General features: G+C 37.8%; 1 protein-coding gene across 4 annotated transcripts in view; it reads right to left on the reverse strand.

Annotated features, from left to right (window-relative positions):
- Positions 1-24,246, reverse strand: part of trpm6 (transient receptor potential cation channel subfamily M member 6) — a 102,499-nt gene that overhangs the window by 46,601 nt on the left and 31,652 nt on the right. For all 4 annotated transcript variants that reach the window (XM_062972001.1, XM_062971999.1, XM_062972000.1 and 1 more), the window contains 9 exons: positions 24,024-24,158; positions 22,342-22,395; positions 21,730-21,870; positions 20,602-20,730; positions 18,962-19,242; positions 17,206-17,434; positions 10,289-10,441; positions 8,567-8,710; positions 6,824-6,952 (listed from right to left, as the gene is read on the reverse strand). In XM_062972001.1, the coding sequence (XP_062828071.1) occupies positions 6,824-6,952; positions 8,567-8,710; positions 10,289-10,441; positions 17,206-17,434; positions 18,962-19,242; positions 20,602-20,730; positions 21,730-21,870; positions 22,342-22,395; positions 24,024-24,158 (1,395 nt within the window). The remainder of the gene's footprint in view (positions 1-6,823; positions 6,953-8,566; positions 8,711-10,288; positions 10,442-17,205; positions 17,435-18,961; positions 19,243-20,601; positions 20,731-21,729; positions 21,871-22,341; positions 22,396-24,023; positions 24,159-24,246) is intronic.

Consider the following 24,246-nt stretch of genomic DNA (forward strand, 5'->3'; position numbering starts at 1 on the left):
AGGTATACCATCTGTATCATCTTGAAATTGCATAGACATTATGTATTCTTAATAGCAAGTAAATTTACAACAAAGGCAAATGCAATATACCTGCAAGTAAATTTACAATAAAAGCAAATTCAATATATAATACAATTCACAGCACTTAACCATAGCAATATATATCACTAAGTAACTATACTTTACAAAGATTGTGACCTTTGGCGCCAGACTTTGGTGGGCAAGCTGCAAAATGTCAACTGACAGCAACTTGCCACTTGATACCTCCCTTGCCCGAGTGACGTAAACTGCCAAAATGGCGACTTCGCCAAATTTTCAAGCACCTCGTGCTCTGCGGCTCGAGGCCTGCCGCCGAAGGAGCACCGAGGCTGGCTTTGGAAAGGAGGAGAGAAGAGACGCCTCCTCCCCGCTGTGAAGGGAGGTCACCACCGCAGGTCGATGAAGCAGGTCACCACCGCAGGACGATGAGGCAGGTCACCACCGCAGGACGATGAGGCAGGTCACCACCGCAGGACGATGAGGAAGGTCACCACCGCAGGACGATGAGGCAGGTCACCACCGCAGGACGATGAGGCAGGTCACCACCGCCGGACCATGAGGCAGGTCAAAGCCGGCCGAGTGCTCCGGCCGAACTCCTGATGAAGAGGCTGTCAAAGCCGGTTGAGTGCTCCGGCCGAACTCGCAGCAGCGTTGCCAGGACTGTCCAGGTTCTAGCCTGGTTCTGGTGGGCTCCACGCCTCAGAGCCAGCCAAAGAACTGTCGCTGGTGCTCCGCGGCTCGAGGTCTACCGCCGAGGGAGCCCTGGACGTTGCTGGGAACTGCACAGCCTGTGCAAACCCAGAAAGCCACTGGGCTACGTGCGCACACGCGAGCCAAATAGCAAGGAAATAGAGCCCCACTATTTGACTCCTTCAGGTCTGAGAGCGGGCTCCACTGCCTCAGACGCTGGTATAGTCTTTAGGTATGCAGACTGAGCTCAGGCGGAAAAGCCGCAGCCTATACTAAAACTTCCTAAACTATAAAAAACTATAAAGCCGTGCAAGCTAGCTGAAGCGGAAAAACCGCTGATCGACCTCAAAACTGTGCCGTCCGCCGGACAATAAAAAACTATAAAATTGAAACGTGCTGTCCTTTATCCGGGCGAACTGCAAATCCCTATAAGCTGTCCTATAGATATTGAACGACTGAGTCTGGATAACTTCAAAAAGGATGTTTATTCATACAAGGTTGTAAACCTGGCACAGATCTTAAAGTTGCAGAAAATGAAACAAATTTCTATAGGTTTTAGTTGCAGAATTATCCCTGGTTCCAGAAGGCAAAGGTGATTATAAAACCACTATACCCTAATCACGCTGCCTATATTAGAAGGAGAAACTCTTTCCTTCCCTATCTTTACAGCAAAGATTAGTTCTAGAAGCGACAGAATAACCCTGCTCCTATAACTAGATTTCCTATTCCAGATCAATATAATTCAATACTTATCTAATTTGGATAGGCTTAGATTGGCCTGGTTTTGAGGATGATTTGTCCCAGTTAGCCTTGCACAGCTCCAGCACGTTGGAAAACTATAGCCAGAATGAAGCTCCAAAATGGAGACTAGACCCTGGTAAAAAGGGCGGTCCTAAGATGTTGCACTCTTTGACCAATCACTGCAAAGAAAACTGCAGCCAGCTTTTGCAGATTCCAAGCCACTTTTCCTGGGCTTTGCAGCCAGAGGCTGAAACAAGATGCAAAGGAGGGAAAACAAACAAACGACCAATAGGTAAGGCAAACCATCGTCCTGGGGGACGGAACATTATTAGTAATATATAATTAATACTATTGTATGGTATTATTATTATTAGTGTTATATTACATTACAATATTATTATCAATATTATATGTATATACAATATATTATATTATAAAACTGAGGGTGGGGGCCAGGTAAATGACCTTGGAGGGCCGCATCCAGCCCCCGGGCCTTAGTTTGGGGACCCCTGAAATAGAGGATCATTTTGCTGAAAGAGGAAACATCAGTCACTCCTGAACATTTTCTTGCTCAAGCATTCAGAAAGACTTTCTGCCACTCTACTTAGCAAAGAGGATGGTTTCTTTTTCAAAAAGCTTAAGTACTAATTCTTATTTTAAAAAAGGAAAACTACCCCTTTCTCTCAGTAGAGTGCTTATATTGACTTGTGAAGTTTTGAGCTGATTTTTTTTCACTAAAATGTTTAGACTTATACATGAGTATTTACAGTGATTATTGTATATTGTATGCTTCTATTCGCTCCAAACACTTTGGAGATAGTCACATATAGTTAATTCCATACATCCTTCTGCATGTGGGTTACCTGGCAGTAACCTACTAGTTCTTATCAAGAAATGTGTATTCATCCAATTTCTAATCCTTTCTTGGGTTCCTTTAGGAATGGAGATAATACTGAAAAAAGTATTTCAAAAAAGGTTTGGAAAATGTGTTTCTCAAGTATCAGGAAATTCTAGTGACAAGGATTATAGACTTATTAGAATCACCATTGTTCTGCCCCTCACTATCTTAACTACTTGGATAACCATAGTCCGCGGTTTATTTTGTGCAAAAATCACTGTCTGTGCCAAAAAGTGTGAATTTTGTACAGAATGTCATGCACACACACAAAAAAATCTGTTTTCTGTGTAAAAATCTAACATGTGAATTTTGTACAGAACTTCTCAACTCCAAAATGTTTTAAAAGGCTGATCAGGAAAAATTCTAGAATTACTTGTTGCTTCCTTCAAGAATAAAATAAGCAAAGAGTCATATCCTTAGCTTTCGTGTCAGGCAGAAATTCCTTTACAGTAGATATGTCATTTCTGTCTTAACCCTTCCTTTTAAACAACTTTTTACAGCTTTTACAGGCCCTTTGTTTTATAGTGTTCTGATTCCTTGTCTGCCTTTAATTGGTTCATCTGACCAATGGAAGAAATGCCCTTGTAAGCAGAAATCTTTTTTCTGCAAACAAGATAGCCATTGTAAACCGATTTCATTTTCATATGTTACTTTCATCTGCCCTCAGGCAGTGGGTTGTTGTCATTGTTTGTTGTTTATTTCTTGTCAATTATAGGCAAGCATTTGACAACTAAGCTGTGAAGAAACTGATGTTTCTTTTTACCAATGTGTTTTTAAGCGTGCCTTTGAGCCTGCTGCACATGTTTCCCTTTAAATGTTGCTAGGCAATTTGAATTCCATTTATTTTAGTGAAAAGGCAAAATATAAACTTAGTAAATAAATATTTTCAAACCCCTGTGTATGTTAATGAAGCAGAAACATGAAAGAGAATCCCCTCTTCATGAGTTAATAGAAATAAGGTTAGAACTTTAGTATCACACAATGCCTCTGCTTTAGTGTCATAATCACGGTGGATGTCTAAAGTTCACAAAGGGGAACCTATACCTGCACACACTTACCATGAAGTGGAAACCCCAAGTATTAAATTGGTGTGAAACATAGAGGCTATACCTATACACTTCCTCACTGTAGGTCGGCTAATCTTTAATTGTGTGGAGCTCCTTTTACATGATATAACACAAGGTTCAAGACTGGTCCAAGATATTTTGCTATCTGGGGTAGAGCAACAAACAATGTCCATACCCTAAATTAAAGTGCATATATAATCCAGACTTCTCATTTTATGACATCAGAAAATAAATTACAAACAAAAGTTACCCCTGCAATAAAAATACAATAACTATGAATTAAATTGCTGCCATTTCATAATTTCTAAAGTCTAGCATAAGCAGAAGACAACTCTAGGGATGTCCTACAATGTAGAATTAATGTAATTTGGTATTATTTTAACTGCCATGCCTCAATGCTATAGAATCCTAGGATATGTATTTGCACCAGTACCCTTTGACAGAGAAGGCTGAAGACCTTGTAAAACTGCAACTCTCATGAATCTGTAGCATTGAGCGGAGCAATTAAAGTAATCTCAAATTCTGCAATGTAAATGCAACCCTTCTATCAAAGTAACCATTGAAAACGTGGTCTTGTGTTCTGACATTCCCAGATAATGCAGAATCACTTTAGAAACCTTGCATTTTTCTATTCTTTGAGGAATATTTTATCAAGCATGATGATGATAAGAAGATTTAAGAATTCTGAGAGGAAACTGACTAAGGTATAAAATGAAGGAATGACTGATTTTTTTTAAAGGGGATCCTTGCTTTAATGCATATTCCTATGGCAGAAATGCATGGCCATGGGAATATGACTATCAGTGTCAAAATGGATTGAGCAGTTGGAATCACCACCACCACCTTTAAAGCAGACGGGGGTTGCTATGTAAAACATCCCAGGGTTGATCCAGTGTACAGGGCCAGAAAAAAAATTCAGGAGGGGGTTTGAAAATTTCGGGGCGGGGGGGGGGGGGTTGAACCCCTAGCACACACACACATCCCTGCTACAAACCTGTCAATATCTGATTGAGATAGTGCCTGGAGGGACTCTTAATGTTTTGCGTCTCATAGACTTAGCATGGGGATTTGGTTAACCAGATAAAATTCATGAGTAAACCAGTTTTTTTTTTATAACCTGAAAAATTTCGGGGGGGGGGGGGGGTTGAACCCCTAAATCCCCCCCCCCCTTGCTACAGGCCTGCCAGTGTATGCCACTCTAAATCAGCCTAGGAACACAGGTCCGTGCAAATACCATCACTCAGATTTTCATACTCCAAGTTCAAGGTCTAGAGTGCAATGTCATATCTTGTTCAAGACTAAAATAAAACATTTAACATTTGCTCAAAAACTGAAATTTCAGGTCATCTCACTAATTTAGTGTTGCCAGGCTTTAAAAATATCAGTAAGAGACTGTCAAACTTTATGAAAAACAGAGGTGACAACCAGGAAACAGGTGTTAACAAGTTTGTGTCTAACAAAATTTGTACCAAATAAAAGCATTGATTTCAGTTAAACCAAATAATATTGCCCACATTTATAAATGACATGATGCAAATATTTCTGTATTTATGAATGGCTCACATCCCAAAATATAAGATAATCTGGCATCATGCTCAGTCTGTATAAAAGGATAAAACTTTCCAACCTTCAAATAGGGGATCTCTCTTATAGTACTTGATACACTTGTCAATAATGATAAAGGACAAAAAATTTGGCCATCAAATAAAATACATTTCTTTTGATAAGAAATACCTGGCAACTCAACTCTATATCCACTAAATGTTTTTCAGTTTTTTCACTATTTCACAGAAGTGAATAAGAGTACAATAAAATTTGTGTTTTAAAAAAATAAATTAGGGTGGTGGAGAAATAAAAACAAAAGATTACAAATAACAAATATTGCATAAGCTACTGAAAGCAAAGAGGAGGGGATCAGAATAGCTCTTTAAAAAGGGAATTATTTTTGATAGAAGGGAACAAATCTTTGTCATTTATCAAGGGCATACTGATCCTGAAAAAAACACATTGGAAATTAGTAAGATGGAAAATGACATGTTCTTGAACAACAGCCCCTAAGGGCTATGAAGCCTTGCTAACCTAACTGTGGATTGGAATCTTTGAAAGGCCATAAAGGTATTTGTACACATTATGTGGCAAAGTTCTATTATACGTTACAATGATCCCACACAGATAAGCAACAAATGAATGAGTCATATTAAAATGTTAGCCCTCCAGATGCTAGGGAGAAAAGTCATGTATAAATAAGTCTCTATATATTAGTCCCATTGAGCTAAATTATGTTATTAAGAAGTGTAAACATATTTAAAGAAATGGAAGCCTAAGGGTATAGCAATTACTTGATATGATCTAGAGAGGGGAAATTTGCAGTATGGCATACAACCTCTGAGAAGTTAATTATGTATGTATAAGATGCAATGTCCTGCAAAATTTAATTCAGCAGACCAGAACCAGGACATGAGCCAAATAATTGCTTCATAAAGAAAAGGTCGCATAGCTGCATGAGCTAGCAGTCACAATAAAATCTGTCTCAAGTATAAAAATATACTGTATTTTTATTAATTGCAATTTTTCCATTGCTAGATTCCAATAAAGCCTCTTTTGCTTAAGCGAGAGAGTTCCAGCATATCCCATCAAATATTCATCAATCTACATTTTTAGAGCACAATTCATTTATGGAAGGAGTGAAAATTGTGTGGTCATTCAGTTTATGTTGGACTGCAACTACAGTCATTCTTCACCATTGGTAATGGTGGCAAGGCTGCTAGAAGTTGCAATCCAACAGCATCTGGAGTGCTGCATTTTTCCCAGTCTACACCTTTCCTTTCCTTTCATAGTGTTATCTACTCTCCCATGACAATGACAATGAATATGGCGTTGTCTGCTCAACTGTGTTTAGCTTAAGTGCATTGTTAGGGGCTACATCATTTGAAAAGTAGATATAAGTTACCTCATTTGAATGAAATCATTATAATGGTCTGTAACTATAAATGAAGGCTTTACTGATCTCTCTTGATATAATATGCTTTTTACAACTTTTAAGAAAACAAAATAAAAATAGCATTGAAAAATGTGCCGAAAAGAAATGCAAACGAATATCCTACAGTTCTAATGTACATTTCTGAATTTTTACATATTTTATGCACGTTTATGCACAATTTTAAATTTAAATATGCATAGTATATAAAATGCTCATTTGTTTGTTTTAAACACAGTTTGTTTGAAACTTATGTTATACAGTAATTCAGGCTTTGTTCTTTTGAAACCCAGTTTTTGGAAAGAAAATGTTACATTCATTTGAAATATTATATAAATGTACATATATGCACAGAGAATTCTTAATTTCTATTTAAAAGGGGAGCAGCAAAATGAGAAAGAAAGGACCTACCTCTCTGACTTTCTCAATGGAGGTGGTGAAAATGTAGATGATCACAAGCCATTCTGGCACAATGGGTGTTGGTTTCATCTCCACCAAGACCATGTAAGTGAATAGCATGAGAAATGCTAAATAGGCCATCTGAAAGTTACACATTGCATATTTTCCATGTTTTGATAAAATTAGAAAGCCACAGGTTATGTAGCACAACACTCCCTAACAGCACTTGTGAGGCATCTCCACTATAGATTTGTGTAAACAATAGAAGTGGAGAAGAAACATAGATATTGACTATGACGACCAAAATTCCCAACATTCAGAAGTATACGTAATTACTTTTGGACTTCACGCGGCTGTAGGAAACTGTAGATAATAGTGATCTATTGAAATGAATGACTTCCAGTCTAAGAATCTCCTAGGAGAGCCCACTGAGGGATCTTAAAGTGCCTAGAAATAACATGTTTTACTGGACATTGATAAATGAAACCATAGGTTCTGGTCCTATCAGTACTGAACTGTAGACTTTGGAGAAAGGTACTGTTTTTCTATTGGAACTGCAATGGTTATTTACAAATGTGGTTTTATATTGGCAACATAACTATAATCATATTAAACAAATCTTTTTCCCTTTCCATCTTTTTCTTTCTTTCATTAGAGGAGAACTCTAAGAGTTAACCTAACCTAGACTAATATTTTGAAGGACCTTATGATACTGTATGTCTAATACCAGCCAATGAAGTCAACAAAAAAACATACATATATCTTCAAATAAAACAGGCTCTTTCTGTTACTAATGCAATATTCTCAAAAGCATCAAATTGAATACACAATATCAGAACTGCAAAGAACTTTTAATTGTTTTTTCAGCTTAAATATAACTGGCTACTATTTAGCATGTTGATTGAGTATCCCTTATCCAGAATTCTGAAATTTGAAATGCTTCAAAACCCAAAATTATCTATGTGCATGGCTGAGATAGTAAAACTTTTGCTCTTTGGTGGTTTGATGTACACAAACTTTTGTTTTATGCACAAAACTATTTAAAACATCATGTATAAATTTATCTTCAAGCTACGTTGTATAAAGCGTATATGAAACATAAATGAATTTCATGTTTAGCATTGAGTCCCAAGATTTCATTTTTAAATACAAGTGTTCTAAAATCTGAAAAAAAATTCCAAAATATGAAACACTTATGGTCAAAAGCCTTTCAGATATTCGGCCTGTAATTGTTGAAGATTCTAACCCGGTGGTTCTCAACCTGGGATCTCCAGATGTTTAGGCCTACAACTCCCAGAAATCCCAACCAGTTTACTAGCTGTTAGGATTTCTGGGAGTTGAAGACCAAAAACATCTGGGGACCCCAGGTTGAGAACCACTGATCAGCACTACACACAGATGTTATCAACTAACACTCATTAGTAAACTTTCTAGAACATACAGCAATATCTGACTTTAAAGACATAACATCTTAAATATCCCAGGATTAGCTTCCCCTCTAAGAAGTCAAGCCAGGTCTTAACACTTTTCTCTATCTTCTGAACCAAACTCATAATTTTCTATTCTTCCCACCATGTCTGGTTGCATTATCTTCTTCCGGACTTGCCTCTTAAAGAGGCAATATATAACAATGATAGCTTCAAGAGCCCAAATTAAGTTCTCTTTCTCTATCAAGACTGGTCTCATGTCGATGGAAGTGCATTTGTTTTGTTATGCCTATTGTGAGAAGCATTCCCAAGATCAACAATTACTGACCGTGTGAAACCAGAACTTGACAATAGGAGCACTGTAGAATTCATAGACTTTCCTGCTCAAAGGAAGGGCTCCCTGTTCATTGTTGGTGGAGGATGTCTGTCTTTCATTTTGCTTCTCAGTTCCTTTCTCTAAATCATAATTGTTCTTTATCGAGACAGAAGGTTTTCAGGTTAGTTGTTGTTTAGTAGATATGAAAAGTTACATCATTCAACCTATACAGGAATAGGAATCTAGTCCAGCAGCTTGTTAGAATAACCTGTATTCTATAAACAAAAATGATTACTTTTTAACCTTTAAAAAAGCATAAAGAATTAGATTTATATTTAACCATACAACAAGCATAACCTTGAATAACAAGTTATAATTTAGAAAGTATTTTAGATCATCATTTTAAACTTGATTTCAGAAACCCTGATTAAATTCTAAAACCTAATATTTGAAAAAGGAATGATGCTCATCTCTGAGTGGTGTTCAAGCTTTCTTTCAAAAGAAAGATGATATTTTAGCAATCCTAAACAGATTTTCCTTTCTACATTTGGAGGCCTTTTCATTGTGGCAGTGGGAATCTGCATTACTATCTTCCTACTTCTGTCAATAGCATGGAGAGGAATATTAAGGGAAATGTACATTAACACTTTGAAGTATAATCAACCCTCCACTTACACGGGTTTCACTTTTGAAGATTTGATAATTCAATTAACATGTTGTCTTTAGGAATTTCTAGGTAAAACTCTAGGAACAGTTTGTGGACTCTTGGTATAGAAATACCAAGGAAGACTTAAGAGATTCCTAGAGAGGTGTTCCAAAATCATGTTTATTTTATTCATGGTTTTTCCACTTTCATGGGAGTCTTGAGTTCCTATCTCCCGTGAAGGTAGGAGGGGCTTATACTTGAGTTATAATTTCCAGAATCTCCTGGCCAGGAGGATGATTCTGGAAGTTGTCATTCAAAATAGTAACTTTTCCAGGCACTAGAGAGGGATCTTGAATCTCATAAGACCTCCTTTTCCTTTGTTCTCTGCTCCCACTGTGAAAAAAGATGAAAAAGTATGCCAGTGTTAGAACTGATTGATTCAGTCCTTCCTCGTTGACATCAAAAGGGAAGAGAAATGTAAGAGAAAAAAATGAACATGAAAAGCAGTCTCTTTGGCTGTTACTAGCATAGTTTCAGGAGGGCTTTGTAGAAGCTGTACTATTGCTCTACCTATGTCATAAATACACTGTACACACTATAAAAACATGCTGTTTGTTTGCCATGCTATTCTGTCTGCACATTTGATTTACACATAATTATAACCTTCCTTTTATGATGTCAGATGAAAACTGTTCTCACATAACTGACTTTATTAGTGAAAATAGTGTGGGAAATAAGCATATTTCTAAACCCAAAATACAAAGTGACTTTTTAGAATTATATCTGCATTCCCATTAGATTACTTTTTGTGTCCAGCCAGTGGTATCCAGATCTTCCAAACTGAGAATCATTAAACAAGAGTCTCCTGGGGTGATTTGATGAAACACTGAACAGGAATGTCCCCACTGCAGCTTTTATTGCAGTTTCCAATCTTCCAGTCAAGCATTAAGTCTACAAAAATATATAATTTTAAATTCCCTAACTTTGAACTTTGAATTTCTAACTCTGTTTTTTTATATGCACATGTGAAACAAAAAGAAACAGTGTAAACTTAGTAAACCCAAATCTATATCTGGTACCATACTAACCAGTGAGAAGTCATCTTTAACAGCACTAGTGCTGGGATCTCCATGATACCAAGTGTGGTGGAACTCCTGTGACTGAGGCACATGGGACATTTCAGCCTTGGTTTTGAACTCCAGCATCAAAATAGTAGGAGGCAGAAGAATACTTAGAATCACCTATAACAGTAACACATGCTTGCTTAGACTTTACACAAGACTATTGTCCATTTCAACCTTGTGCCACAAATGATTAGGCAGTGGCAGCTGATAATGAGCTAGACAGGCACAGGTGAAGAAGATATAGGTCCCATCAACATAGCCAAACTCTAGTATAATTCCCCACCATTTCACTACTCAAAGCTTCTCCCACCAGCTCCAACTCAGCTTTCTCATACAAGACAAAACCAGACAAGACATGAGAGACTTTTTCGGCAACAGCATGGATGGCTTTTAAAATTGAGAGAGACAGAAAGAGCGCCTAAACTGAATTAAGAAATGGAAGATGATGTTAATTTAGCACCTTTCTCCTGCCACTTCAAACCAGATCTCAGTCTGGGAATTAAAATAAAGTTTCAATTTGCATCAGCTGAAAGTTTTCTTCTATTACCAAAAGTCTGTTACGGGGAGGGGCAAATCCAGTTAAAGACTGCAACAGGCAGCAAGGGTCCCCATGAAAGTATTCCAGTCTGATTCAAAGCCATTAATGCAATGACTAACATTATGGTTAAATGGAAGTTCCATATACAAAGGTCCATATTCTTTTGAATACCACCAGGTAATGATGCCACCCTCATATGCCCCAATTCCAAGCTAGAATTGAAAACAATACAGGACAGTGGCTCTGAGAAACCCCATTCCTCTAAAATACTCCTAAACACACAAAATCTATTTACTCCTGGATTAAAACATGCTAGGTATCAATTCTATGGCATGTTATCCTACCAATTTTTTCTCCATTCTACTCTAACACCTTCTATTGCTTGTTGTGGCAAAAAGGAAAACAAATAAAGACCATCTGGTAAAGGATGTGTGAGGACCGTGTAGTCAACAGCACTGATGTGGTTCTTGTGATCATTCATAGTTTTAGGAATATATTTGTCTAATATCTGAAATGGTGTTTCAGGAGATACCCAGCACTAAAGAAGCAACCCTTTCCAACTGAGACTGACACAATACCATCTCCTATTACCTAATATGGTGGCCACAACAGTGTCTTGTGGTCCTTCAGTGGAGGTGAAAAGCAAGCACAGTCCTATAGGCTCTTTAGCTTGAAATAAAGCAATGATATGCACAAGGTTTATCTATGTTTGCAAAAAAATAAATAAAATAAAATCCTGGCTCACCTCAAATGGAAGCTGGCTGGCCCCATGATGCATAGCAGCTTCTGGTGATTATCCTGTATTGTTTTTCCCATTTTATTGTTTTGGGGTTAGTTTTTGCTTTAAACCAACTGTCCAGACTGTCCCAGGGTTTTGAGAAAGTCTGGACAGTGAAATTCAGCCTGAACTGCCATCCAGACTGGACATGGGCTCATCAGCTCAAGGAAAAGTGATAGATCATGCCTGTGTTGTGGCCACTCCTAGCTGTACGTGGAGCTCTATCTAGTTTGACATCAGCAGTGGCACCTGTGATGGCCAGAAACTCAGAACAAGCTCCATGGCTGGCTAGGACCAGCAGCGGTGACATGAAGTAGACGAGATATGTGCTGCCCCAGTAAAAGAGATACGCTCCCAGGCCATCTAAACAATAAATGACCCTGGATTTGGCCTGTTCCAGGGCATATTTACATAGGAATAAACTGCCAATGTAAATGAGTCCACAGTTAGTGGTTCAGAAGCTTTGAAATCTAAGACTTTCTTTGGGTCTATACTATTACAAATACATTGAGTGAAAATATAGGAGAGAGTCTATGAGATTCCTTCCCTTGTGAGGCTTGCCCCCTCCCGCCCCCCTTTTGCTTTCTTTCTACCAATAGGCAAATATAGAATCATAGAGTTGGAAAAGTCCTCGTGGGCCATTCAGTCCAACCCACTGCCAAGAAGCAGGAAAATTGCATTCAAAGTACATACCATAGTTTCTAGGCAGTTTATCCCTATATCTTCTTAGCTATACAAATGTTAACTGGCTATTTCAAGAAAGGGGAATATTTCTCAGCATGATTACTGTTTAAACTGGGTTTATTTAAAATGGTTATAAATTGATATTTTATATTAGTGTGGTCCAACCTACAGGCTGCGGGCCACATGCGACTCACCAATTCATTTTTGTTGGCCCTTGCCCTTCTTACTGGAAAAATATTTTAATTTAATATTTGGAAAAAAATTGTTTACCCTTCTTACGTCTTTAGGTTTTTAAGAAAGGCTTTCTTTCTGAAATGTCTCTGGCCCTCACATTCCTATACTAAAGTTTGATTGGCCCTCGAATAACTAAAGGTTGGACCTGCTCAGTCGTTTAGTCGTCTCCAACTCTTCTTGACCTCATGGACCAGCCCATGCCAGAGCTCCACTCTGGCGTGGACCACATTGTTTTATATAACCGTTTTTAATTGTTTTTAATCAGTGTATCTTGTCTTGTTTTAGCCAATGTTTTCATTAATAGAGTAACTGTCCTGAGTGATCACAATCCTAGTCACCGGGAGGAAGATGGCATATAGGTAACTAAAAAATAACAATCAGTATTGCTACATTACACTTATCCAATTATCCACCTTATTTTAAAAATAACATGCTTTCCTAAACATGCAGAATACATCATTACTGAAGTTGGAAAATAAATGCAGAAGTGATAGCTCCTTCCTAGCCTCTGGAAAAGCAGTACAGTGTTCCCTCACTGTGGTTCGCTTTTTGCGGATTCGCTGTTTCACGGTTTTTCAAAAAACTCTAAAAGAATATTATAAATCATAAAAAATTACAATTTACAGCCTAAGGAAGGGAGGAAGGAGAAGCTAAAGGAAGAGAAAAGGAGCCCAAGTGGCAATGGGAGGAGAAGGAGGCGATTTATCAACACACGATTGGTTGATAAAGACTTAAAATAGTGTATCTATATACAGTAGAGTCTCACTAATCCAAGCCTCGCTTATCCAAGCCTCTGGATAATCCAAGCCATTTTTGTAGTCAATGTTTTCAATATATCATGATATTTTGGTGCTAAATTCGTAAATACAGTAATTACAACATAACATTACTGCGCATTGAACTACTTTTTCTGTCAAATTTGTTGTATAACATGAAGTTTTGGTGCTTAATTTGTAAAATCATAACCTAATTTGATGTTTAATAGGCTTTTCCTTGATCAGTCCTTATAATCCAAGATATTCGCTTATCCAAGCTTCTGCCGGCCCGTTTAGCTTGGATTAGTGAGACTCTACTGTATATATAAAAGGGTAATAAAATTTCGGCCTAGGACAAAACAACAAAACTAAACATCCCACAACCTCGAAAATTGACAGCACAACCCCTCATCCACGCCTCTACGTTCATACAATAAAAAGAAAAGAAAAATAAAGTCCTAATTAGAGGGAGAGGAATAATTGTTTTTATCCAATTGCTGACAGTTAGAAGGCTTAGCTCTGCCCACTTGGTCTCCTAGCAACCTACTCAGCCCAGGGGACAGGCAGAGTTAGGCCTCACTTAGGCCTCTTCCACTCTGCCTATAAAATACAGATTATCAGATTTGAAATGGATTATATGGCCCTTCCACACAGCTATATAACCCATTTATAATCTTATATTATCTGCTTGGAACTGGATTATCTTGACTCCACACTGCCATATAATCCACTTCAGTGTGCATTTTATACAGCTGTGAAGAAGGGGCCTCATATAATCCAGTTCTAAGCAGATAATATAAGATTATAAATATACAGTAGAGTCTCACTTATCCAACATAAACAGGCTGGCAGAATGTTGGATAAGTGAATATGTTGGATAATAAGAAGGGATTTAGGAAAAGCTTATTAAACAGCAAATTAGGTAATATTATACAAATTAAGCACCAAAACATCATGTTATACAACAAATTTGACAGAAAAAGTAGTTCCATGCACAGTAATGCTATGTAGTAATTACTCTATTTACAAATTTACCACCAAAATATCCCAATGAATTTAAAACACTGAGTACAAAAACATTGACTACTAAAACACACACTGCGTTGGATAATCACGGCCAGCTAACACCGCCCAAGAAAGGATTCTTCCACACAGGAAGCTGAGAAGGGAGTGAAGCAGTGTGTATTACCAAAGTCATTATTATTACTATCATTACTATTATTATTATTATTATTATTATTATTATTATTATTATTATTGTGTTGCTGTAAACCATGAAAATGAATACACTCTGGCTCCAAGTATTCATAAACACTAAAATCAGAATATATAAAAATTACTGTGGTATAATAAAACAGAACAATACAATCTCTAAAATCAAAACACTAAATAAAGAACAACACTCTGAAAACAGGGGAATTCCAGGCATGAAACAATCAGGGCCAGCTAACACCTCCCAACAAAATATTCCTATCACCAAAGTCTGGCAAATCCTCTGTTTTCTGAGGACCACAGACAGTAGAAGCACATAAAATATCGGAAAGAACACCACTCTGAAAACAAGGGAATTCCAGACAGGAAACAATCAGGGCCAGCTAATACCTCCTAACAAAAAAATCACTCAGGGAGGAAGCAGCCAGGCTTTAAAGCTGCAAGGCCATTACATCCTAATCATTTTGCCTAATTGCAGCATTCATACTTACCTCCAATAGACAAAAAACACAATCAGAAATATTGTATATTCACAAGCTTTAGGAAATAACCCTGTTGGCGCAGCGTGTTAAAGCGCTCAGCTGCTGAACTTCTGGACCGAAAGGTCGCAGGTTTGAATTGGGGGAGCGGAGAGAGCCCCCACTGTTAGCCCCAGCTTCTGCCAACCCTAAAGTTCAAAAACATGCAAATGAGAGTAGATAAATGGGTACTCCTCTGGCGGGAAGCTAACGGCACTCCATGCAGTCATGCCACATGACGTTGAAGGAGTCTATGGACAACGCCGGCTCTTCGGCTTAGAAATGGAGATGAGCACCAACCCCCAGAGTCAGACACAACTACACTTAATGTCAGGGGAAAACCTTTACCCTTTACCTTAACTACCACCAATTCCTCAATACTTTATTTCCCATACCACCATACTTTGCCACAACAACGCATGGCCGGGCACAGCTAGTAACTACTAAAATAATAAATAAAAATACTTCGTGGATTTTTACTTATTGCGGGTGGTCCTGCAACCTAACCCCTGCAATAGGTGAGGGAACACTATGCTTTAAATCCATGCTTCCTTGCCATAGATTTACACAGAAAATTCAGCAGTCATTGTTGACTTTGAAAAATGTTACAGCACTCTCAAATGCATGAATCTTTGAATTTATATTTGTTTTGGCAGAAAAAGAGCCAGATTGTTTTTGTGGGCTTGTGAATGATTTTTATTGGCTATAAGAATACAAGGTGCACTACCTAATACATGGCAATCTTAAGAGAAAATGTTTTCCAAGAGATAATCAGCATTTGATATATGAGAAAAAGGGAGGAAGGGAGTTATTTATAAGAGCTTCACAGAAAGAACTGACTTCAAAAAAAACCAATGATAGGGTCACTCTAAGTTGAGCAAACTTGAAGCAATATATCAACTGTTTTCAGGGCAATTCATATAGATCAGTCATGGGCAAACCTTGGACCTCCAAATGTTCGGGACTTCAACTTCCTACTGGCTGTTAGGAATTGTGGGAATTGAAGTCCAAAACACCTGGATGGCCAAAGTTTGTCCATGCCTGAATAGATTATTCCTTTCAGAAGCACCCACCACCCTGAGTCTCCTCAGGGAGATAGGGTGGGACATAAAGTTTGTTATTATTATCTAGCTATCTTGATTCAAGTGATTTGTTGTTCTTGTGTGCCTTCAAGATGTTTCTGAATTATGGCATTTCTAAGGCAAGCCTATCATGGGATTTTCAAAGGGGCTGCCTTTGCCTTCCTCAGAGACTGAGAGTATGACTTGCCCAACTTCACACAGTGGGTTTCCATGACTGAACATGGATTTGAACCCTGCTCTCCAGAATTATAGTCTAGTGCCCAAATTACTACACCACTCTGACTCTTACTTCAGGTGTAATAGTCATGTCCTCCACTTTCTCCATAGATATTTCACATGGCATTTTCTTGTAAGTAAACATCCCCATCTAATAGAATAAGGCAGGCTATGGCAAATGGAAATGGCAGAAATTAGGATGAGTGGAAAAGCACTGTAGGGTCACAGGAAGCAAGCAAGCAAACGAGGTATCACTTAAACATTTGGAAGAACTTCCTCATGGCAAGAACTGTTGGCCAGGGGAATACATTGTTTCAAAGTGTGATGAAGTCTCCTTCTCTGGAAGATTTTAGACAAAGGCTGGATGGTCACTTGTTGAGAGTGCTCAGGTTGTGAATTCCTGCATGGCAGAATGGGGTTAAGCTGGGTGGCCCTTGTGGTCTCGTCTAACACTATGATTCTAATATTTTGTGTGACTTACAATAGCAGGCCTCACCCATATTACACTGCTTGCATGATACATGTTGTGATATTGACACACACTTTTCCCATTGCATAACCGAGCTCCTTTTTCAAAAGAATGCTCCATCATCAGTAATAATAAAAGATGTTTGACATGCAATCACAAGGTAAGAGATGTATGAGGAACCAGAAACTCTTGAGATGTTGTTGGCTTAAGTTCCTGTTATCAATTATCACTGGGCAATGCATATTGGGCGAGTAAAAAAAGTTTTGGAGTTGATATCTGCAAAACATAGAACTGGAGAGTTATAGGCCTTCCTCCTTGCTGAAAGAGAAGGCAACCAACACAAAATCAAGTACCTTCCAACTCTTTAGATAAGGTACTACAGACAGGATCTTTACCTTAAACCAAGAGTTCTTCCTCATTTTCAGCCGGCCCATCCACATATCACTCAACAGCATTTGTGTGCATGTGTGAGACACAAAGGGTCGCAAACCCACTGACACAGCCAGTTTCAGGCATGTTGAGTTACTCCAGTTCTTCAGCTCATAAGTCAGCAGCTTCATGGCCATCTGCTCATTTTGTTTGAATGCATTATCCAGCACATCCAGAGCCAGCTGTCCAAACTCACTGTGACAGCAAAAGAAAACAAGCAGAGAGAAAGATGTCAGATTTAGAGTAATGACTGAGCAAATCTAACTTTGGCAGGCAACAAGCCTTGAATAGAATTCCTGTCATATATTCACTCTGATCATAGATATTGACTTTAATGAGAATTGCTATAAATGTGTGTTTTATGAGCATAGTGATGTATGACATTAAAGTTCCCTATTAACCCCTTATTCTGATGATTCTGATTATTATGATATTCTTCTATCAAAGGCTAAGATGTTTCTATTTTGCAAGCAACTTGATATGTTTCCATAAGCAAGCAATGTAAACAACACTGAGGGTGAAACTCCTATTGATTTTATTGCTGCCTCATGAAGAAACTCAACACTTATTTATTGTACAATCCTGCACATGCTTGAAGATAAAAGAGTCACTGTTTTCAATTGTGCTTTCTCTCTAGTAAATACATATAGGTTTGTAAACTTAAAATAACCCATTAATTCAGTCCAATTACAGTTCAATTGTTCAAGAATCAAAGAAAAAGTCAAGCTGAAACGCATGCTAAAAATATTTGTTTGATGAAGAATGGCAATACAATTTGCATCTTCGGAAATAGATAGACAGACAGATGACAGTTACAATATACTTCATCCCACAAGAGGGGAAAGTGGGGGGAGGGGGTCATCTTCTTTGTCTGGCGCTTCGTGATGTTCTGTCTTCAAAGAAGATGTAGAATTTACTCACTCCCATCACACAGGATTGCCTCATTCCCTTTCTAGCTCTACCATTTCAAGAGTACCAGCACTCTTTTTAAAATAGACACACTTTCCATGGTGTTTGCCCTTAAGTCCCTTACACTAAAGGAGACAAGACACCCTTTTTGAGACACCACTTTCCATGAGACCATTGACCTTAAGCCCTTACACTAAAGAAGACAAGGCACCCTTTTTGAGACACTTCTTTCAATAGGACCCACACCATCTTGAGACCATGAATGGAAACAGAAGGAGCATTAACTGACTGCCCACAAGAATGCTCACACTTTCACTATGGTAGCTCTGGAGTTGATAGCTCCCTGAGTCCAAAAACCACAGTTTCTAAACACTGAGCCCCATTGGCAAATGATGCAAGTTATCTTTGATGAATCCAGTGGGAGTCCATCTTTAAAATGTCTTTTAAGTATACAGAAAAAAGGGAAAGCAAGCATATGATGAAGTCCTCTGTGTCTATAATTCCAACTTATGGTGACCTTAAGGTGAATCTATTATGTGGTTTACTGGAATCACATAGAAAAAGATCATATTACTTGACATTATGGTTTTGTACTCTCCAGACTGTTTCTTGTGTAATTATCTTTTCACTACAGAGGATACATTTAAGACCTTGAGTTTACACTGATGATCAGCCATGTCCATTGCTTGCTGCACCAAAAGACCACCAGCCATAATGACAGAGAATCTAAGTTGATGGAGAGAAAAAGTCTAACCATTCTAATCATTGGAGATCTTTATTATCTGAAGTATAATAAAGAGAGAGAACCCCTACTTTGAATACTTCTTCAGCTCTTCTGATGTATCATCTTCCATATTGCTTTCCTTCGCTTCATGTGCCATGGCTCTGTACAGTTTGCAAGCTACCACTGCTTTAACCATAGCTTCCTTTCCATGTTGCCAGAAGAACATAGCCATCTTCTGCCTTTTCATCAATACTGCCCAAACCAAGAGATCATTATATGGGTAAATAAAGCCAACAGACTCTTGGTCATCAGAGACAGTAAATTCATCTTTGAGCTTCTTCCTGGTCTTCTGAAGAACAGCTGATTTTTCCTATAAGTTAATAAATAAATAAATAAACTAGGTCATTGCCTTAGGAAACAATCTAAACCTACTCATATATTCTTCTATTCATCCTAAATTTGTGTGCTTTTGTGATATGTGTGTGCCATAACACAACTCATATTTATACAATCCAGAAAAAAATAACTCCCAATACAATGTTTTCATAAAACATCAGTGAAATATTTGGGAGAAACTACAAAAGATTCCAGAGCAGAATGCAATTATTATGAGCACATTTTAAAACACTTTGTGAATATGAGAAAGTACAAGCAATGTTTAACAAGTGCCAGAGCAAGACATTTTAACAGTGGATACAATTACAACAGGCCTCCATCCAAATTTGCTGCTGACTTTCTTTAGATTTATGACTGAGCAAACATTTTCATTTATTGGCACAGTAAAGCATCTTTTAATTCTTAAATTAAGAAGCGGTCTAAAAAAATGTTGAATAGCATAAGATCCTATAGGAATTTCTCTGGATTATAGGACTATGGAAAATTGAAGATTTCTGTTCCATCAGGATGCAAGAAATATCTGAAATGCTATAACATAACACACTGGTCTGTAGTCATCTATTGTTGGGCTTTCTTGGATGCCTGAATTCTTCCACACCAAGCACTCTGGCCCATTTCAAGTGGAATACCTGGAATCATACATTTCTTACAAAGTTTATCTGGTCAACCATGATTCAAAAACCTGAGAGAAAAATATCTTACTGTACTATGAATAAAGGATGATAGTTGAGACTTGCTGACTTTCCCCATAGGCTGGTTGATTTCATTAGGCATAAGCAAAATCCCAACATTGTCAGACGACAGCCAATTTTTTTGAGTACAATTTCTCGAGCTTCAGGAAATATGGCTTGATTCCTTTTTCCTCTTTCCATATGGAAAGTCAGATGAAAGTACAGACAAACTATGTTCTAGGCGCCACCTTAATATTAACTTGTGGCTTAGTTAGCACCAGCAAATGGCAGCTGTGAATGGCCAGCTCTTTTTTGCTTTCATCATCCTCACTGAAGAAAAGCAGATAAACAATGGGAATCTGGGAATCCTGCTGTTCATTTTGGTTGGAGATAACAGCAAGATTTCTATCCACAAAGTGCACCTTTCTTACTGGTAGAATAGTCAATCTCCAGAGACAGCCATGAAATGCCACTTAACTCCCAACTAAATTCACTGTGCACCATGCAATGGGACTCAAAAAGGATCTGAATGGGGGTCAGTCAACTCCCTCCACCATTATACCATTGCATCTGCTCAAACGCTATGGGTAACAAAACAAGATTTTTTTCCCAGACAAGTACTTTTCTAGTAAATTGCATAAGTACACAAAAAATCACAGTACTTTATATTTGTACGGCTGTGCTGTTCTGATGAACTGGGAATGCAAGGTGTTTTCAGCAGATCCAGCCCGACTCCCCATCTGATTAAGCTGGTGGAGAGACAAATTCTGTGCCAGACTGGTGACGGCTCTCTGGTTCCAAAGAAATTTCATGAAAACAAAGAAAGAAAACAAAATGTAGTAGAGGTAGACCATAGTAGGGCTACAGACTCATCATGTCAATCCAAGTTGATACATTTATTTTAAGAGGTTCCTAGCTTTCTTCCTAGCTACAGTAGCATAATTTAATTTTATCTTCACATCTATAGTGCTTTTATAACTGTAGAAATTCCTCTTCACTTTATTTTGTACTCTTGCTATAAAGACATTAGTAGTGATCCCGTATTTCTTTGTATTATATCACAGGGGTTAGCTGAATGGATGATTAAGTAGGATGTCCAGCTATTGGCACATCATTGTCCAAATAAAACAGTTTCCCTTTAAAAATATACAGAGAGAGAAAATGCTGCTAAGGCATTCTGTGAAGATTATGTTATTCTTATAGCCTTTTACAAATCCATCGCATACACTCAGGCCCTCAAGGTGATATCTATTTCAGTTATCCCAAACTAGGCTGTCTGTTACAGAAGATATTTTCTCTGCCCCCAGATTGTGGAATAACCTGCCAGAAAATATCTCTCAGCTGCCAATTCTGTCTGTACATTTAAAACATCAATCTCTTCTGACAAGCCTTTCTAGACTATTTTTAAATCATGAATTTTAAAGTATATGTGGGTGGATTTTAATATGCATTGGTTCTATATGCTCTTTTAATTGTTGTTATGTGTTATTTGTTGTGGTTCCCTGCCTCACTTCATAGGATGAGGCAGTTAAGAAAGTGTTACCGTTATTGCTGTTGATATTGTTATTTTTGAAAGAGGGTGAGGGACAACATTGACAATGACTGTCATAAAACACTAGGGCAATTATTAATGTATTAAATTTGTCACATGGATCTGTTTTGAAATGTGAATGAATTAGCCCTGATGATTCCACAACAAATGCTCATCTGGAGGAAGTCTGAATGTTGGGCTATCACTTTTCAGGTATTGTTTGCTTACTAAAAACTAAATTGTACTATTATGAATTTACCTTGTGTTTCCTGTATAGGCTGTTGTAGAGGACTCTGAAATGTTTTCTTGTATAGCTGCTCTGATAGGCTCCACCAATCAGATATTCTATTACCAGCCCGATGTCTATCAGTGATATTTTGTAGTCCACTGGAAGAGTACTCTGCAACATATATTTTTGACAGTTTATGAAGCAATAAGGAAACACTTAGCATAATTACAGTCTTTTAATGAGTCAGGCATTCCTATATCTCAGGAATCCTTACGACCTAGTAAATATTTTGTGTATGATTATCCTGATGTTGTAAACAGAGAATTGAAGTCTAGCAAAAAATGACTTATAGAAGAATACCTAGTGCATTCATAGCTAAAGCAAAGTTTGAATCAGAATTTCATGGTGTTGCAAAGAACAGCAAATTGTAAACAGTGATAAATGTAATGTATTTATTTATTTATTTATTTAATTTATATACCACGCTTCTCCCCCAGGGGAACCCAGAGCGGTCTTACATAATGGCAAGATTACTGCCACATATAATACAAAATATAGTACAAACCAACAATCGTAAAACACACTTAAAAAGTGGCTGACAGTCAAAGTGATTGTTCCCCATTCTTTGGAATGTTAAGTTACCTGTTTTACATCACAGACGAGGTGACGCAGAAGAAGATTTGTTGGTCCTTGTTTCTAGGATGATTTAAAAAGAATAAGACATAATCAATTGAGCAAATATACAAAACAAACAAAAATGTTTCATTAAATATGTAGGCATAATTTAGAATCATCATTTTAATGCCTGGTTGCCATTTTCCTATTAACCTTGAGTTCAGATATCTACCTATCCTCTGCTTGTCTATCATTCATTTTTATACCGATTTTTGCCTAATACAGGATCCAAGATGGCTTACATGGCCTAGATGAGGGCCAACAAACTGAAGCTTAATCTAGACAAGACAGTGATCCTCCTGGTCAGTTGTGGGGCCGAACAGGGTATTGGAAAGGAATCTGTGCTCAACGGGGTTATACTCCCCCTGAAGACACAGGTCCACAGTTTGGGGGTCCTCCTGGACTCAGTGTTGACACTTGAAGCTCAGGTGTCGGCGGTGGCTGGGAGGGCCTTTGCACAATTAAAACATGTGTGCCAGCTGTGACATACCACAAAAAGCCTGACTCAGCCATGGTGTGTTCCCTATTACTAACGGGAGCTGGTTATAGGGAGCACACCATGCCCCTATTAAAGTAGCTCCACTGGCTGCCAATTAGTTTCCGGACCCAATTCAAAGTGCAGGTTATCACCTATAAAGCCCTATAAGCTTTATAGGTGATCTTTTCGAGACCGCACCTTCTTCTATGGACCAGCATGGCCTTTAATATCTAGCCTTCTGCACATAATTAAAGACTTGGCTTTTCCGACAAGCCTTCCATCATATCTAGATTCTTTTCAAATACATACGAGAACCTTTAGATTCTCCATCAAGCACTTTACTAGTCTGAGATCGAATACTGTTGTTTACCTGCAGTGATCACTGTATTTTACTGTTTTAATTAGGGGTATTGGTGTGTACAATGTTATGTTGGCTATTTATTGTTTATGTTTTGTTTCTACACTTTTTGTATTTTGCATGTTACACTTTGAGTGCTCTGTGTGCTGCCCTGAGTCCCTCTGGGAGATTGTGGCGTGTACAAATAAATGTGTATTATTATTATTATTATTATTATTATTATTATTATTATTATTATTATTATTGCAACAAATTTAAATGTATACCTAAACCATATTTGATACAAAGGTTCAAAAATGGAATTGCATATGTTTAAAAACACATTAAAACATTTAAAAAGATGAAAGAGTTAAAAGACTCTTATGCCATACTAAGTCAGGCCTGCCTAAATAAAAAGGTATTTGCTTGTTGGTGAAAAGAAAACAGAAACAAGGCCAATTGAGCCTCCTATGGAAAGGAATTCCAAAATTTTACAGAAGCCATTGAAAAGGCCATCTTCTGTGTCCATAGCAAACTCCTGTGATGATGACAGGGAGTTAAAAAAGGAATTGTTGCCTACCTGTAAGCATGTTTCTTTGAGTGGTCATCTGTGAAATTAGCACGTCATAATTGCTGCACAGGTGCATCAACTATCACATGTGCTGATTTCATCAGAGACCACAAACGAGAAACTGGAAATCTCAAATGTTTGGTGATCTCACTTCTTTATCATTCAAACAGCCATGTTTGGATCAACTCAATGGACTAAACATTGGTTTTCTATTATTACATTGCTTTTAAAAAACATATATTTATTGAAATTCAGGTACTCACTGTATTGTACAGTTCCTCTAGTCGGGCTATGGTAAGAAAACGATGGAGGTTCACACCATATTCTATTAGCAGCTTCACAAATTCTACACGATCCATTACCAAAGCATCTAGCATGGCTTGTTCTAACGAACCAACCTTCAAATAAATGCACATAATACCTTATACATTTTTAAATGCTGGGGAATAAAATCAGAAATAAATAAATCATGAGGAAAGCAGAACA

The sequence above is a fragment of the Anolis carolinensis genome, chromosome 2 (genome assembly GCF_035594765.1).
Source record: "Anolis carolinensis isolate JA03-04 chromosome 2, rAnoCar3.1.pri, whole genome shotgun sequence".
Taxonomy (NCBI): domain Eukaryota; kingdom Metazoa; phylum Chordata; class Lepidosauria; order Squamata; family Dactyloidae; genus Anolis; species Anolis carolinensis.